This window comes from Pteropus alecto, unplaced genomic scaffold, assembly GCF_000325575.1.
Source record: "Pteropus alecto unplaced genomic scaffold, ASM32557v1 scaffold106, whole genome shotgun sequence".
Classification (NCBI taxonomy): domain Eukaryota; kingdom Metazoa; phylum Chordata; class Mammalia; order Chiroptera; family Pteropodidae; genus Pteropus; species Pteropus alecto.
Genome location: NW_006442103.1, coordinates 14,893,195 through 14,909,068, shown reverse-complemented (window position 1 = coordinate 14,909,068; position 15,874 = coordinate 14,893,195). Strand labels below are relative to the sequence as shown.

The 15,874-nt window shown below is 53.0% G+C and overlaps 1 protein-coding gene across 4 annotated transcripts in view; it reads left to right on the top strand.

Moving 5' to 3' along the window:
- Positions 1 to 15,874, top strand: part of IGSF3 (immunoglobulin superfamily member 3) — an 89,665-nt gene that overhangs the window by 64,819 nt on the left and 8,972 nt on the right. For 3 of the 4 annotated variants that reach the window (XM_015595528.2, XM_015595527.2, XM_006919675.3), the window contains 2 exons: positions 10,288 to 10,698; positions 14,820 to 15,227. In XM_015595528.2, coding sequence (XP_015451014.1) covers positions 10,288 to 10,698; positions 14,820 to 15,227 — 819 coding nt within the window. Of the gene's footprint in view, positions 1 to 10,287; positions 10,699 to 14,819; positions 15,228 to 15,738; positions 15,824 to 15,874 lie in introns of those variants that run through there. The other variant, XM_025052258.1, reaches the window with a different exon arrangement.

Below are 15,874 nucleotides of genomic sequence, written 5' to 3'. Positions count from 1 at the left end.
TGGTGAGGAATGTTCGAACACTTTGCAAAAAGGATTTTTCCGCCCACGCTCAGCGATGGTCAGTGCCCACCCCTGTTTTGCTGGACTGCTTCGGATGGTTGCGGTGTTATTTTTAGCAATGTGAGGTTATAGGTTGATAATGTCTGCGTTTACCCTTCACCTCTCCTAACCCCAGAAGACTCCTGTTCTGTACCAGAGTTTGCAACAAGTGAGCTGCATAAATAAAGGGACCGTCCCTTGGCCAATTAGAGCCTCAGCCTGGGCGACAAGATGCTCAGGGAAGAGGCGGTTCTGCTTAAGTGGATTTTCAGGTTAATGGAGGGTTAAGCAGAGAACCCATTTCGCCTGAGCCCTCATTGTGGAAAGTGCCGAGGGAGGCACTTGCCTGCCTTACTGGGCAGAGAGCATCGTGATGGTAATTGCACCTCTCAGGTCTCCTCCGGCCTCTGGGGCCAGCGTTGTGAGCCCCAGTGCCCATCACATGGTCTGCAGCCGTAGAAGGCAGAGCGAGTGCTGACCCCAGGACCCTGGCTGACTTTGCCTTTTTGAATAAATCCCTAATGTGTGTGCTTGTTTCTGTTGCTCCTCGGAGTCTAAGACGAGCACAGAAGGGAGGAATAAGCACTTATTCGTTGAAGGTTCAACTTGTTTGGATTCTGATCAGTCGATGGTGTCCGTAAAAGGGGACAAGGGACCGAAGCGTGTGCGGGACGTCCCGGGTGCCAGGCTTTGTGCTCAGCACGTATGTTTTCTTTCTCAGTTCAGCCAGCGATGAAGTCGTGTAGATGTTTTATCCCATTTTGGTTTCCCCGGAAGGAAACCAAGGCCCCCCAGTGTGTAAGAGCCGTGAAGGAGGGAAGCCAGCCTGGTCCGTGGGAGCCTGAGGCGGAACCGAGATGGGAGCCCAGGTCTCTGATCCCATCCATCTCTGTTTCCCATTATGCCGTTTCATTGCCTCCTGGGTAGAAAAAGGAGCTGGGGAGGTAGGGGACTCAGGATCTGCTCTGAGGACCGTGTTTGTGTCCGGGGTGGCTTCGCCGAGCGAGTGTGTCGGTGTGTTCACAGTAAAGCCGGGAGGAGCAGCGGCTGGCAGAGACGGGAGCACCGTTAGGCTGGCCGCTTGGCTGTGAGGCCAGTGCCCGCGGTGCTCAGGAGGCCGGCCTGGCCCCTCTCTCCCAGGGCGTGGCTGACGACCAGGAGGCTGCATCCCTTAAGTGTTACTGTCTCTCCTTTATCAAATATTGATGCGTTTAGCACTTAATCTTTTCCAAAGAGCTTCATGTTCATTTTGCTTTTTCCCCCATACACTGGGACTTTTATTTTGGGGGAAGTAGAAGTGGAAAAATACCAGAGTGCTGACCCTGTGCCAGAGAGAGTTTGGGGCGCGTGGTGTGTATTACCTCCCTTCACCTTCACTGCGACCCTGGGAGGAAGGTGTTGCTTTCCCGCTTTATAAATGGAGTAACTGGGGCTCAGAGAGGCTCTGACTTATCAAAGTCAAATAAACAGAGACTGGGACCTTGAGGTTTGAACGCAGGTGCCCTTACTGAAAAGCAGTCGGGGTGGACGGAAGGCGACTTTGACCTTTTTTAAAGCCGTATCATTGGAAAGTACTCCTCCTGCATCTGTTAACAGCCACGTTTACAGAGAGGTCACTCTTTGTAGATGCCCGACGTGGAGGGGTCTAAGCCCTGCCAGCGGCTGTAGTAGCAGCAATTACAACAGTAGCAGCTAGTATTTATTGAGCCTTTTTTGTGTACCCATCACCATCACGAGTGCTTTCCACGGAATACCTCGCTTAGTTCTTATTTAATCCGTGCCACACGGGCTACTGTTTCACCCACTTTACAGGCGAGGACACTGACACAGAGGCTCAGTAAATTATCCTGAGCCATAGGAAGTGGCAGAGACGAGATTCAAACCCAGACAGCCAGTCTGGCTCCAGAGTCCAGGCTTTTAATTTGATTATATTATGGTATTTTCCAGACAATTTTTTTTTTCTTCTTCTTCTTCTCAGGAATTCTCTCGGTACCATGGACTTTTATTTAATCTCTGTGGTTTGCCAACCATGATTTCCTGGTCCCCTTTAGCAGATACTTAAATTTGTTTTTTTAAGTTGGGATCACAACGTACCTGTAGAGGTTCCTCAAGACACAGTTTGCCGATAGCATAGGAGTTTAACTTGTGCCTCTTCTAGCTCCTCTGTGTCTTCTGATTTCTGCCACAAGATGGCTCTAAAACTTGGGGACATTGGAGCTCAAAGCCAGCACTGGCTTCTCTTCTTTCTCCTCTCCCTCCATACCTTGTCCTTCAAAACGCGGATTGTAAACCCTACCCCGTCTTACATAGAAGCGTCCCCCACTGCCTGCCCCCACCCCTTTTAAGACTATTTTGTCGAATATTCTCATTTCAACAGAATCCAGTAGAAACCCAGGGACTCTTGGCTCACTCACATTGGTCCATTTATCTCAGTCTTCCACTGCTGATGTCATCTGCTCCCAAGGGGGTTCCGTGTGGTCAGTGCCCAAGATCAGTCCTTGCCAGAGCCACCTACTGACCTGACCACATCCTAGGTATTTGGTTCACCAAAATCTGTGGCTGGATGGCACGATCCGCTTGTCGTGGCTGTATTATTGACTGTTCTGTGTGCGTGCTGTGGTGCCGTATGTGCATCCCCAAGGAAATCTTTTAAAAATGCCATTCCTCCTGTTCCGTTGTTGATTTCTCTCAGTCTCACTCCCATCGATTGCAGGGTGTGGCCCCAAGGGGCCGTTAGGCAAGACTGTCAGCGCATTCCTCGTACTCGATTCTTAGTTCTTAATCAGTTCTTTTCACTTTTAATTCTGAAGCACCTCTTTACTTCCTTCTGATTTTCTTGAGCACCAAAAACACCCTCCAATTACATATCCCTAAATACAAAAGCAATAAGGGAAATGTCAGCACTCATTTTTCAAATGTTTACGACCATACTTTGCTCTGGCTGTTAAATATTGCACATTAAAATTGACAAAGCAATCAACAAGCGTCAGGGAGGACAGCCTCCGGTGTAGAAAGCCGGCTTGTCCGGGGGCGTGTTCTGCTGGGATTTTACTGATGGGCAGTCAGGATAAATATTTAATACCCTCTGGATGCTGCCAAATCCGTTTTCTGGAATGTCTTACTGCTGACCTAGCAGGCTGGGAGAGCTGAGGGCTTGTTCTCTGACTTCTGTGAGCCCAGGGCATGTGACAGTGGCTCTCCCTGTCACAGTCTGGTAGGTGACAGGCTGCTTCATCCTTCAGAGGGATTGTCCCTTGCTTTCTTTGAGGAGAACCAGAGTTCTTCCACCCCACATGCATGTGCCTTGTGCCTGCTGGATACTCAGAGATGGAGTGAACATGAGGGCAAGAGCCCCAGAGGGGCCCCCAGCCTTCTGCCACCCTCAGGCCTCGTCGTCATGGTGACTCCAGGTGCACCTGTTTGGGGTCAGTGAGCTAGGGCCCTGCTCTGTCTGCAGACAGGTAAGGCAGACAGGGCATGTCTGGGTTACTCCTAACTAGTTGTTTCTACCTCCAAACTTTGGCTGCTTTCTCCTTGCTCCTCCCTCCCAGCGCCTTCTGCAAGCATGTTTGAGCACCTACTGTGTGCCAGTTTCCATGCTGGTTGCTGCAGCCACAAAGATGAGTGTGCCACAGTTCCTGCCTCGTGGGCTGTCGGTGGCCTGGGAAGAGTGTTGTAGGGTAGTAGACCTGGCCTAGGGTGTGGGCCAGAGGCCTGAGGAAGGACGGGGCTCGTGTGGATGTGGGCAGAGGGGAGAAGCAGTGAGGCATTTCAGGCCCGGAGCAGAGTGTGAATGAGAAACAAGCAGCTTTGATGCTGCCGAAGCATGGGGTTGGGGAGGGGTTCGTCCCCAGGCGAGGTGGCAAGACCCTTTGGTACCCAGAAGCACGGAGGGTCACCATACGTGTTGATTGAAAGCAAAGACGGACCAGCCTGTGTTTGAATCTCAGCTCTACCACTTACCAGTGGTGTGACCTTGGGCAAATGTCTTCATAAAATTGGGAAATAACAATATTTATTTCATAGGGCTGGCGTAGACCAAATAGTTCATATTTATAAAGTGCTGAGAATAGCACTCAGCAGATAGGATTTTACAAGTTTATTAAATAAGAATATTCTAGACCAAGCAATTAAGACTTTAGATAATTCTCAGATCATATAGTCCTTTTTGAAAATAATAATTTGTAATAGTCCCTTTACTACTCTAATGTGAAGTTCATAGACAATATAGCATTCATTTCTACTCACAAACCTTTAAAAATCGTTACAGTACCCTCATCGTGGAACGAAGGAGGAATTTTTTAAAAAGCATTTCATAATGAAATATGTGCTTTAACCGGTCAGCACTCAGGGACGGCCACTGTAGGAGGCACAGGACCGAGGCAGATGCAGCGGCCGATGGCAGGTGCTGCCAGCCTGACCGGCCGCCGGCCGCTGCGTCAGCCCCGCCGCCCCTCACGGCACCGCCGTCTGGGCCAGGGTTTCCGAAATCCCGAGCAGCTCTTGCAACCGTGATGCACAAAGCAAAGGGAAACCCTCCCTTGATTTACCTGGCATTGATTAAAAGTATTCTGGAAAAAAAAAAAACCATATTGTGTTGATAGTAAGATGAAAGCTTGTTCTAGGCTCAGAGACAGATTTTTTTACCCCTGTGAATGTCATTTGGAAGTCACGCAGGACACGAGGTGGAGATCTGTTGTGTGGAGTCGTCCCCGATGTGCGTTTACATCTGTGCTGGCTCTAGTTCATTAAATACCTGGCGACAGAAGGCTGCCCGCAGATGTCCAGGACCACGCCGAGCCTGGGGGCTTTGCTGCCTGTTGAGAGCCGCTGTGGTGGGGAGCTGCAGGCAGGCTCCCGGTTGCAGCTTTTAGGAAGCTCTTCCTTGGGGGAGCTGAGGCTGGAGGCAGGAACTCACGTGCAGGTCAAGTACAAGGTCTGAGAAAGAGGTTATTAGGCGCTTCAGTAGGGCCTGGCTGTGGGGGAGAGAAGAGCAGGGGACTGAGGGCAGTGTTAGGGGGACGCAGGGACTCTGAGGTGTAGTAACTCCTTGATCTGCAGCTGCCCTTGCCACCTCCTTCCCTGAGCGTGGAGGGGACCCCCCTCCCACACACACACTCCTCCCCCAGTAGCTCTTCCTTCTTTCTCTCCCAGTCTCTCCGCTGACTCGCTTTCCTCAATCTGAAGACCCTCTGCCGTCCGGCCACTGGCCCCCTCTATTCCTAGCACTGCTGAGCCCTGCCACGGAGCCTTAGTGCAGAACAGCGTCAGCCTTCTCTCCTTCTCCCTCTCTGCCTGCAGCTCCTCACCTGCCAGCCTCTGGCTTCTGCTCGCACCACCGCACACAGTTACCTGGGGCCACCTCACCACCTCACCTGTGGTTCTCAAACTCAGCGTGCGTCACCCTGGGCCCCACCTGCAGCGCTGGCAACTCCGTGCTCTCAGTTAAGTCCCCAGGTGATGGTGATGCTGCAGGCACACTGACCGCACCCTGAGAGCCATAGGTGGTTGGGGTCTGGAACATGCCCCAGGCCCCTTGACGTCTGGCGGAGGCGTCATCCTCCAGGCCTGACCACTCGCTCTGCCCTGAACGCGATGCACGGAGCATGTCTCACCTCAGCTCACTGTCCCCTCTCTCGGGGGTGGCCTTTCACTCTCCTCCTCTGTCTAGGGACCACCTCCTCACTCGTGTTTCAGGGACTAACTCGAATGTCACATGTTTTTTGAAAAGTTCTCGCCCTCCTGTCACGACCGTGATTAAATAAATGCCTTTCTTCACATTCTCACACCTCCAAGAAGAGATTCATCGTATCTTTATTCAGTCATCCATTTATTAATCTGATTAACAAGTGATTGGGTTGTAGTCTCTGCCCTTCAGATGCTTATAATTTAGTAGGAAAGGTAAGACCTTCGAAAATGAACTTAATCAGTGAATCAAGAAATATAAAGTGCTGGTGAGGATGTAGAGAAATGGGAACCCTTGCACATCCTTGGTGAGAATGCAAACTGATGCAGCCAAGGTGGAAAACAGTCTGGAGCTTCCTCAGAAATAGAAATATAGACCTGCCATACGGTCCAGCAATCCCGCTTCTGGGTCTTTATCTGAAGGAAACAAAAACACTCATTTGAAAAGACATACGCGCCCCTCTGTGCATTGTAGCTTTACTAGTATCCGGGCTGTGGAAGCAGCCTCGATGTCGATCACTAGGTGATTGTATAAAGAAGTTGTGGCACGTATATGCAATGGAGCATTATTCAGCAATAAAATGAATGAAATCTTGCCATTTGCAACAACCTGGAGGGACCTAGAGGGTATTATGCTAAATGAAGTAAGTGAGAGAAAGACAAATACTCTATGATTTCATTTACATGTAGAATCAAACAAAACAAAACAAATGAATAAACAGCAGAAAACAGAAACAGACCCACAGGTACAGAGAACAAGCTGATGGCTGCCGAAGGGGAGGGAGGTGGGGGGTGGGAATAGAGAAAAGAAAATTAATGTTTTAATTTAAATTTAATTTTTCAAAAAAGGGGGAAGGGACTTTGCCTCAAAGCAAATTGGTGCTGAGGTTTGGTACAGTCGGAACGAGCTTGGCCCGGGCCAGGAGACGGGGTGACTCTGCCATAAAAGGTAGGTGCTAATTTAAAGACAAGCGAAAGGCGTCCCCTTCGACCCACCTTCCCTCACTTAGGCGTGACTCCATTATCGGTGGGACTCGCCGACTCCCTGGCACGCCTGTAGCAGGGGCGGAGGAGACACACATACGAAGGCATCAGCCAGAAAAAATAGCTTCCCCATGAGGCAGCATGCCCCAGAGCCTTAGCGGGATTTAAGGGAATCCCTTATCGCTGGGAGAAGCGAGTTTCGAGTGGGAAGTGCACGCGGAAGATGGAGTCTGCAGGGTGGGGGGCTGGCTCTTCTCCCCTTAACACCTGTCGCCTTCAGATCACCCTGTCCTTGCTGTAAGGCAACAGCCTCTCTGATGATGCAGAACACGCGATTCCCCACGTTTCGATCAGAGGCCTGGGAAAGAGACCCTCCAGATGCAGAAAGCAAGGGCCCTTCTCTCAAACAGAGAACAGCCCGGCCCCGGGGGTCATGGGGTGCCCGCGAAGGCCGCTGCTGCTGTCAGCTGGAGTCTCTACCCTCCGGTGGGGCCTCTCCGACCTTCTTCCTGCGAGAGATTAACCAAGCCTCAGCCCTCAGCCTCTTCGCTTCACCTCTGACTGTGTGGTCCAAGTCCATTCACTCACACACGACCAAGTCCAAGGTTTCACAGGCTTAAGGTGCACTTGAACCACCCAGGGCTCTTGTTAAAAGGCAGGTCCTCTTTCGGGAGGTCTGGGGTGGGACCCACCAGTCTGCTTTTCTGACAAACTCCCAGGTAGCGCAGATGCTGCTGGTCCACGGACAGCTCTTTTGCAGCAAGTTCACCCCTTAATGTCGAGCTTTGAACGTGAGACTGAGCCCGGAAACCGAGAAACGGGTGTAGTGAAAACGTATCGGGTGTTCGTTACATACCAGGCTCTGTGCTGATCTCGTTCTAGAAACTGTTGCTTTTAATCACACACCATTATGAGGTATGTGCTGTGATTCTTCTCGTCTTGCAGACACCTGGGGGTCCTTACAGGGGGCCCGGGCGCTCCTACCGGTGGAGGAAGGTGACGCAGGTGGGCGCATACCAGCCCGGGCAGCACTGGTCAGAGTGCCTGCGCGCCTCCTAACGAGTCATGGCCGCGGTCTCGTCCGGGCTTCAGGAAAGGGCCTCCCTGGCCTGGGAACGTGCGAGGAAATTCAGAGCGTGGGGTAGGAGCTGGCCCCCTTGCCCACCTGCCAGGCACGCACCAAATTTCAGATACGCTGCTGCTTTCAGGCTTTTCAACACTTCACAATATTTTGACATGGGCAGGGAAATAAAAATGGAAATGCTTTGAAACATTTCTCTTCCTTGGATTCTTGTCCTCAGACCACGTGACTGAATTGAAGGTTAGTCACAGGACTCCAGTTTAACATATGCAGTTGCTATAGCAATTGAGGTTTCCTTAGTAACAGTTGCAAAAATAATCCGGCCCCAATTAATAATACATTTTAGAGCTCTTCCTACTCTACACTAAACAACCAACCCAGTTTTTTGGGCCAAGGACCAGATAATTCAGGTGGTGTCACTTGCACTGATATAGATGTCATTTGCATGCGGGGAATTAGGCTGGAAAGGAATGAAGAGAGGCTGGTGGTTTCGCGTATTACAGGAATCGGATCTGAAAAGTCGACTGGCAAGCCGATGCGAATGTGGTTTCCAGAGCGGAGGGGCTTACTGGTAAACCCTGCTCTGGATTCCAGTGTGCCCGGGAGGACTTTGCGTTTGAAGAAGGGGAAAGGCAGGGCACTGGGCTTGTTCACGGACGGGAGGGACCAGAGGGCGGGGCGTGGGACCAGAGACGCCTTTCCAGTCTGTGCTTGGTGTGTTCTTGATGTCTCGGGAAGGTCTGTAGGTATGTGAATTCAGCGGCCCTTTCAAAAGAGTGTCACCTGGTTTTACCACTGGGGGGTGACGGGTCCTCAGGGTTGCTTTTGGAGTAATGGTGCTGGGTGTCAGGTTCTGCCATCCCTTAGCTTACTGAACCCTCTCGGCCGTTCAGAAGGGTTGTCTGTGTGTTACCGGGCTGCCCGAGTGACAGCCCGAGGCTTTGAAAAGTTTCAGTTACCTTGGCCCTTGAGGCTCAGGCCTCGATGCTGTTCTGCACCGAGCTCTGAGGGACAGCCGGCCAGTGCCGACAGAGGGGGCCGAGGCGAGACCAGTGGGCTCAGCCCTCCATCTGGATCAAGGGGCCAGCGGGGGTGCTGGAGACAGGACAGGCCCAGCAGACCTGCCCTGGCCTCCCTCTGGGCGGGATGACTGGAGAAAGGCTCCTCCCTCCGTCCTGGTCTGTGCCTTACCTCAGGTTCTTTCTCAGCTGGTGAGGGGTTTGGTCTTGAAAGGTGTAGTGGAAAGCGGGGCAGAGGTAGGTGATGCCGTTACTGTTAGCTCGCCGAGAGGAACTTGGAATTGCGTCCTTTTCAGTAGGGGGAGGCTGGTGGGTCGAGGCGAGCAGAGCCAAGTGTAGCAATGATGGAGTGGGTACGATCTCAAATTACCTTCATAGGATATATTTCATTAAACCGTGGCTTGTTGCCACCTCAAAGCAAGCGTCGTCATTAATTAGCAGGTAGGCACGCTCCGGAGTCTGCCTGCCCTCGCCTCTGGTTTTGGAGCTGGATAACGGGCGGGGGAGGCTGGAGCCGGCTGTGTGCTGGCCCGCTGGTCATCACTTTTTCTTCAGCCTTCTTCCTCTCCCCCACGCCCCAGGAAGAGCACCCCAGCATCCCCTAACTACCTGCTGCATGTTTCTCCAGCGTTGCTTGCATTCGCTCACCCACTCACGCGCACACATCTCAGCAAACGTTGATCGAGCGCTGCCTGAAGCCCAGGGCACTGTGCCCGGCTCTGCGGGTGCCGTGCAGAGAACGTCCTCTTGGCAGGACTGTCTTATTCCTTATCCTTTAGGGCGTCCCCAGTCCCGAGCGTCATGCGGGGACAGAGTGGGCACACTCTGAATATGTGCAGATCGAGTGGAAGGAGCTCGATCTCTGCCCTTAGGAAGCTCACAGACGAGGTTGGAAGAAGAGAGATGCAAGGAAAACCCGTCTGAAGATCCATGCAGGGTCCTGAGAGAAGCACATGGGCGGGCGCCCTGCCCGCCAGGATGGGAACGAGGCAGGAGAGCAGCAGAGAGATGAGGAGGGCAGTGGAGAAAGGGCCAGAGGGAAGATGGCAGAAAGAGACAGGCCGAGGAGCCGGCCAAGCAGAGTCCAGAGCTAGGGGGACAGTGCATGGGGCGGGACTCGCGGGAGATGAGTGAGGACAGCTGGGCGAGGGCCAGATCCTGGAGGAACTTTGTACTACAAAAAAGAATGTGTTTTACTTTATATAACCTGAAAGCAGTTGGATGGCAGACTTGTGTTTCAGCTGGATCCCCTAGAGGCTGTGCGAGGCAGGAGGAGCAAGCGGGGGACCCGGAGAGATGGTGAGGGCCTGAGCGGGGGGTGAGGCAAAGATGAGATACGTGGAGGGATGTTTGGGGCGAATCAGCCCCCGGCGGCTTCCCTCACACGGAGCCATGCTGTGTCCCCACAGTCTCCTGTCTCCTAGGAACTGTTTCCGGGTGTGTGGTGGTTCTGCTGAGCTGTCCCCCTCTCCTTTGCAGTGACAAAGCTGCAGGTGAGCAAATCAAAGAGGACCCTCAGCCTGGTGGAGAACAGGCCCATCCAGCTGAGCTGCTCGGTCAGGTCTCAGACCAGCCAGAACTCCCACTTCGCCGTGCTCTGGTACGTCCACAAGCCCTCGGACGCCGACGGCAAGCTCATCCTCAAAACCACCCACAGCTCCGCCTTTGAGTACGGCACCTACGCCGAGGAGGAGGGCCTGCGGGCCAGGCTGCAGTTTGAGAGGCACGTGTCCGGGGGCCTGTTCAGCCTCACCGTCCAGAGAGCCGAGGTCAGCGACAGCGGCAGCTACTACTGCCACGTGGAGGAGTGGCTGCTGAGTCCCAACTACGCCTGGTACAAGCTGGCAGAGGAGGTTTCGGGGCGCACGGAAGTCACTGTGAAGCAGCCAGGTAAGGACGGAGTGCAGCCATCCCTGGCCAGTGGTTTAGTGCAGAGGACGAGCTGGGGGTGGCAGGGCTCTGCGCGGTCCACGCCGGCCATGGGCGCAGGTGCACAGGCCAGTGCCACCTCGTGTGGTGCGGCCTGCCCACTGCCCGGTGCTGCCGGCAGTCTCAGAAAAGCATCCTGGCCTCTGCTGTGGCAGACAGCGCCTTTCCCAGGGAGCGGATTGAGGGGCAGCTGTGCCCGGCAAGATGTGGCTGGCTCTCCTCTGGGTTTCCGGTTTGCACCGGATCTGGGGCTGGTGCCAGCTCTCTACCCAGCATCCTGCCTAGAAAGCATCTCAGGGTTCCCCTCATGTCTTCCCCCTTTTTCTTTACTGCCCGTCCCCCAGCCCAGGGACGAGCGCTTCCTGTCGCCAAGTTGAATCACCCCTTGGGGCCTTCTCCGACCTGTGGGAGCGACCCTCTTTCTGCTCCCTGACACGTGGCAGACGAGCTCTGCGGGAGCGCCCCCAGGGAGGGAGAAGCCCCCACCTCTGCAGGCCTCAGTTCCACTTTGGGGCAGCCCTAGTTATTGAAAGTCCCCCTCCCTGTAATTTCCCTCTCAGGTTTTAGACCTGCCCCTGGAACAACCCAAGAGGAGTTTGGGTCGCATCTTTTCAGATGCAGTCACGACGACCTTTCAGTCGGCAGCGGACCACATATGCGATGGTGGTCCCCTAGGATGACGGTGGAGCTGCGTCTCCTGTAGGAGATGGAAGCTATGTGATTCAGGAGGAATTTCTTTTTTCATCTGACGGGAGCAGTATCTGTGGGGCCTGGCAGGAGAGTCCCTGTCACTCACCGCACCTCAATTTTGAGTGCACAGATTACATCCCAGTCAGTCAGCCACTGACCTGTTTCAGCACAGAGGGTCCTATCACCCCAGTGCTACCGATTCCTCATTCCCACTGACCCTTGGGCCCCCTTCGCCCCTCCTGATGGTCACCGTTCTGTTCTAGTGATCCGCGCCTCACCCAGCCAGTTTCTCCTCGGTATGTCCAACCAGCCCAGCCCACAGCCATGTTCAGGGAGCAGCACCAACAGCTTCAAAGTTCTGTTTCTGATCCCGCTGGAAGGCAGCAGGGGGAGGGCTAGTGGGACAGTGTCTACGGCATCTGCCGTAGTAAGTGGTACTGACCTTCACCTTCACCGTCGCTCACTCCTCGCTCACTGACCCCCTCCCCCGCAAGAGCAATCTCGGTCCCACAGGCTCATGGTAATTGCGCCAGACAGGTGCACCATTTATAACTTTCCTACTGTGTTTAGATACAGATACATACCACCTTGTTACAGTTGCCTGCTGTATTCAGTACAGTAACGTGCTGTGCAGGCGTGTCGCCTCGGAGCAGGAGGCTAGCCCATACAGCCTAGGAGTGCAGGAGGCTAGACCATCTAGGTTTGTGCAAATGCACTTGACGATGTTTGCACAATGAAATCGCCTAATGACGCCTTTCTCAGCATGTATCCGTCGTTAGGTGATACAAGACTGTATGCGTGAAGGGAGCTCTGTGTGCCCCTGTCGGTCTCCCCTTCTTCTTGAAAAGAGTTCTGATGCTTTGAACGTCTCACCTAACGTGGCCTTAAGCTCCCTCTCTAGCCCTCATTCCTGCGTGCCTTGTAGTTTGTTGTCATTGCCGGTCCTTGCTGGGCTGTGAGGTGCTGTATTGTGACCGAGTCCCATCTTTGTGCTTTTGCTTATGCTGCCTTCTCCACCTGGAATGCCCCTTTCCTGCTGCTTCTCCCCTTTCTTCACCCCATTTCCGAGGCTTCACAGCACCACCTCCAGGAAGCCTTCCCTGATATCTCGCATATCACCAGGGGTTTCTTATAAAACACATAGTACAATAATTGTTTGTTTGCATTTCTTCACCATTAAACTGTAAGCACTTTGAGGACAGGGCTGTCTTTTTGTGTCTTCAGTGGCTGGCATGTCATCCTTAATAAATATTAGTTGAATAAGCAGTGAATGGTCACTTTCCCTGCACACCACAGGGCCTTTGTACTTCCTGTTCCCTCAGCCTGGAGCATGTCAACCATACGTTTTCATTTATCCCATTCTTCAGAGAGACGTTCTTAGCTCCTTTTAATGAAAATAACACCCTGGTCGTTCTGTATCCCCTTCCCCACCCCCTTCACCGGACACATCACCACCTGGCATTCTGTTTCTTTGCCTTTTCATGTACAAGTAATTATGAACACTGATTCATCGTTATACTTACAGAAATTCCTTGACTGTCAGGTACAATATATCACTCGTTCGCCATTTGTGGGTTTGCCGTCTGCCTCCTCCGCTAGACTCGAAGCCCCCTGAGTGGGCACAGGTAACAGGTGCTCTGTTCTGTTTGCCGTTTTGTTCCCATGGCTTGTCTCCCAGGAGACCTCAGCCGTCAGGCAGACACAACCAGACACAGAGTCAAGCGCGACGGGCCCGTCCCTTTCCCCAGCACGTCGTATTTCTAAAATGGCCCCTGTCTAGGGATTCTCCTCAGCCTCTCAGTGCCATGTGGTGCCAGCCCTTGCGCTGGTGCAGTCAAAAGGAGGCCCGGTCTAACTGCAACCTGTGGGCGAGTCCCACGACCTTCAGGCCAGTCCCAGGGGCTTTCGAGAGCTGGAGGTTGACCTCAGGCCCACAGCTGTTCCGTTAGGTTTCTGCTCGTCCTGTCTCTCTTCACTTCTGAGCACGTCCTCTGCTGAGTCCGCGTCTCCGTCCGTCCTTTCCCTTTCTCGTTTCTCCCGAAACCGAGACGCGGTGGTGGGGCCTAAATTTATCCAGGGACGTCCCCCCGCCGAGGCCTCAGACTCAGATCGGGCTGACTGGGCAGGGCAGACAGGCCCCCGGGATTCTTGTGGAAACACATTTCTTGACATCTCTGTTCGTGGGGACTGTTAACGTTATAAACGGAAACTCACAGAACGCGATTGAAACAGCACATTCCAAAACAAACAAACAAACAAACACAGCACGTTCCCCTTTTCCATTGAGATTTTGGGTCTGTGCATTTTTGTCTTGGTTTCCCCTCCCTGCTTCTAGTTCTTTTTCCCCCCGCCCCCCCAACACCTTTTCTTTTCAGTTGAGAAAGAATACACGGAAAAGACAAAAAAAGCACAAAGAAGAAAATAACTTTTCAACCCCGAGACAACCAGGATGTGTGTGTGTGTGTGTATTTTCGGGAGACTGGATATTCAAAAGATATTTTTCTCTCCTTTTTAATCTTTTGACCTTTCAATTACAAAAGTAATAATGTGCCTTGTAAAATACTCTGACCGTTTCGAAGTGTGAAAAGGGACAAGTTAGCGTGCCCGGGCCTCCTCCGGCTGGGACATCCCCAGGGTGGGGTGCTGTCTGGGGTGCTCCTGTGCGTTTACTGTTTCTTAGCTTGTCGATGCCTCTCTGCCCCAGACGGACTCGTTAGGGCCTTTTGTGCATGTCGTCGTCATTAACGAGACTTCTGTCTGGTTGAGTTTTCAAGCCCGTGGTTCCATCAATACCTGTCCTTTGTTTGTTGATGTCAGATCAGTTCTGTTCCCACCTTGAGAAGGAACCCACGTGGTTTTTTAATAGCGAAATTAAGAACCGCTATTCTTAGGGCCAACTTGTGAATGTATGAAACTGGGTGCCGTCTGCACTTCTTTTGCAGCGGGACAGCCCAGCATACTCCCTCCGTGTGGTCAGTTTTAAAAATCTACCTGCTTTTTTTTTTCTCACCAAGGCCTTCCCTGTCCCTTCTCAGCCTCCGGCTCCAGTCAGCCATTCGCTTCGTGGGTTTGCTGTCATTCGGATGTGCAGTCACCTGCACAAGTCATCGAGGACAAGAGCATGTGCTTGTCCTCTGTTAAGTGTCTGAATGATGAGGGTTACTAATTGGGGGACAGCTGCTACCGTCACATCGAGCTCCTTGAAACTCGGACACGATCGAGAGGCCCAGAGCGGTCAGGGTGCCACCCCTGAGGAACGCGGCCGCCGATCAATCATGGGGACTACCATCCCTGTGTATTCGGGAGGCACCCGTTCACCTGTGCTTGGAAGGGATGCGTGCGGGTGGCTGGTCGCTTCCCTGTTGCTGACTTCCCTTTCCCCGCCTTTCCAGACAGCCGCCTGAAGCTCAGCCAGGCGCAGGGGAACCTGTCGGTTCTGGAGACACAGCAGGTGCAGCTGGAGTGCGTGGTCCTGAACCGCACCAGCGCGGCCTCCCAGCTCGCGGTGGAGTGGTTCGTGTGGAAGCCCAACCACCCGGAGCGGGAGACGGTGGCCCGGCTGAGCCGCGAGGCCACCTTCCACTACGGGGAGCAGGCGGCCAAGAACAACCTGAAGGGCCGGCTGCATCTGGAGAGCCCTTCCTCGGGCACGTACCGGCTCTTCATCCAGAACGTGGCCGTGCAGGACAGCGGGACCTACAGCTGCCACGTGGAGGAGTGGCTGCCCAGCCCCAGGGGCGTGTGGTACAAACGGGCCGAAGACACCGCTGGGCAGACCGCCGTTACAGTCACGCGACCAGGTGAGGTTTGCCTGCTGTCCCCAGGCCTCCACACCCCACACTCCTTCCCCTCCGAGTGTGATATTCTGCGCGCTGCCTAAAATTAGTGTGCTGATTAATAATAACTCGTCTGCAGTTAAATATATGCGCATTTACAGTCGGCATTCAACGTTGTCTGACATTTTTTCTCCCTAGTGAATGGAAGATTCCGCATCTGGCTTTGGCCCAAGGTGATTCTTAGTTCTAATAATATTTGTCAATTAATTGTTCCAGAGCGTAGAATGTTTTCTTTTTGAAGAATGCGTTCGGATTTGGACAAGGGGTGGATATGCAGAAATCTTGAAACAGCCATGTGGTTCAAAAAATTCAGCTGTGGATTTTCAGTAGGAAAAAAATCGATCTGTGTGCGTTAAGCAGAAAAAGATGAAGCACGTGCAGCCTTCCCCCTCCCACGCCCCAGCAGTGTCACTGCTGCTAATGACTCTAGTCTGTGGTCTTGTGCTTTCCTTGTCTCTATTGTTTGTTTCTACAGCACCTAAAAGCACAGTCACCCAGTATAATTACCATCAACACATGTAAACACACGAAGTCAGCATGCACAGGACCCCTGTGGTCTCGGCGAGGCCAGGTCATCATCCGTCCATGTCAGGGCAGGAAGCGGCCCCTCC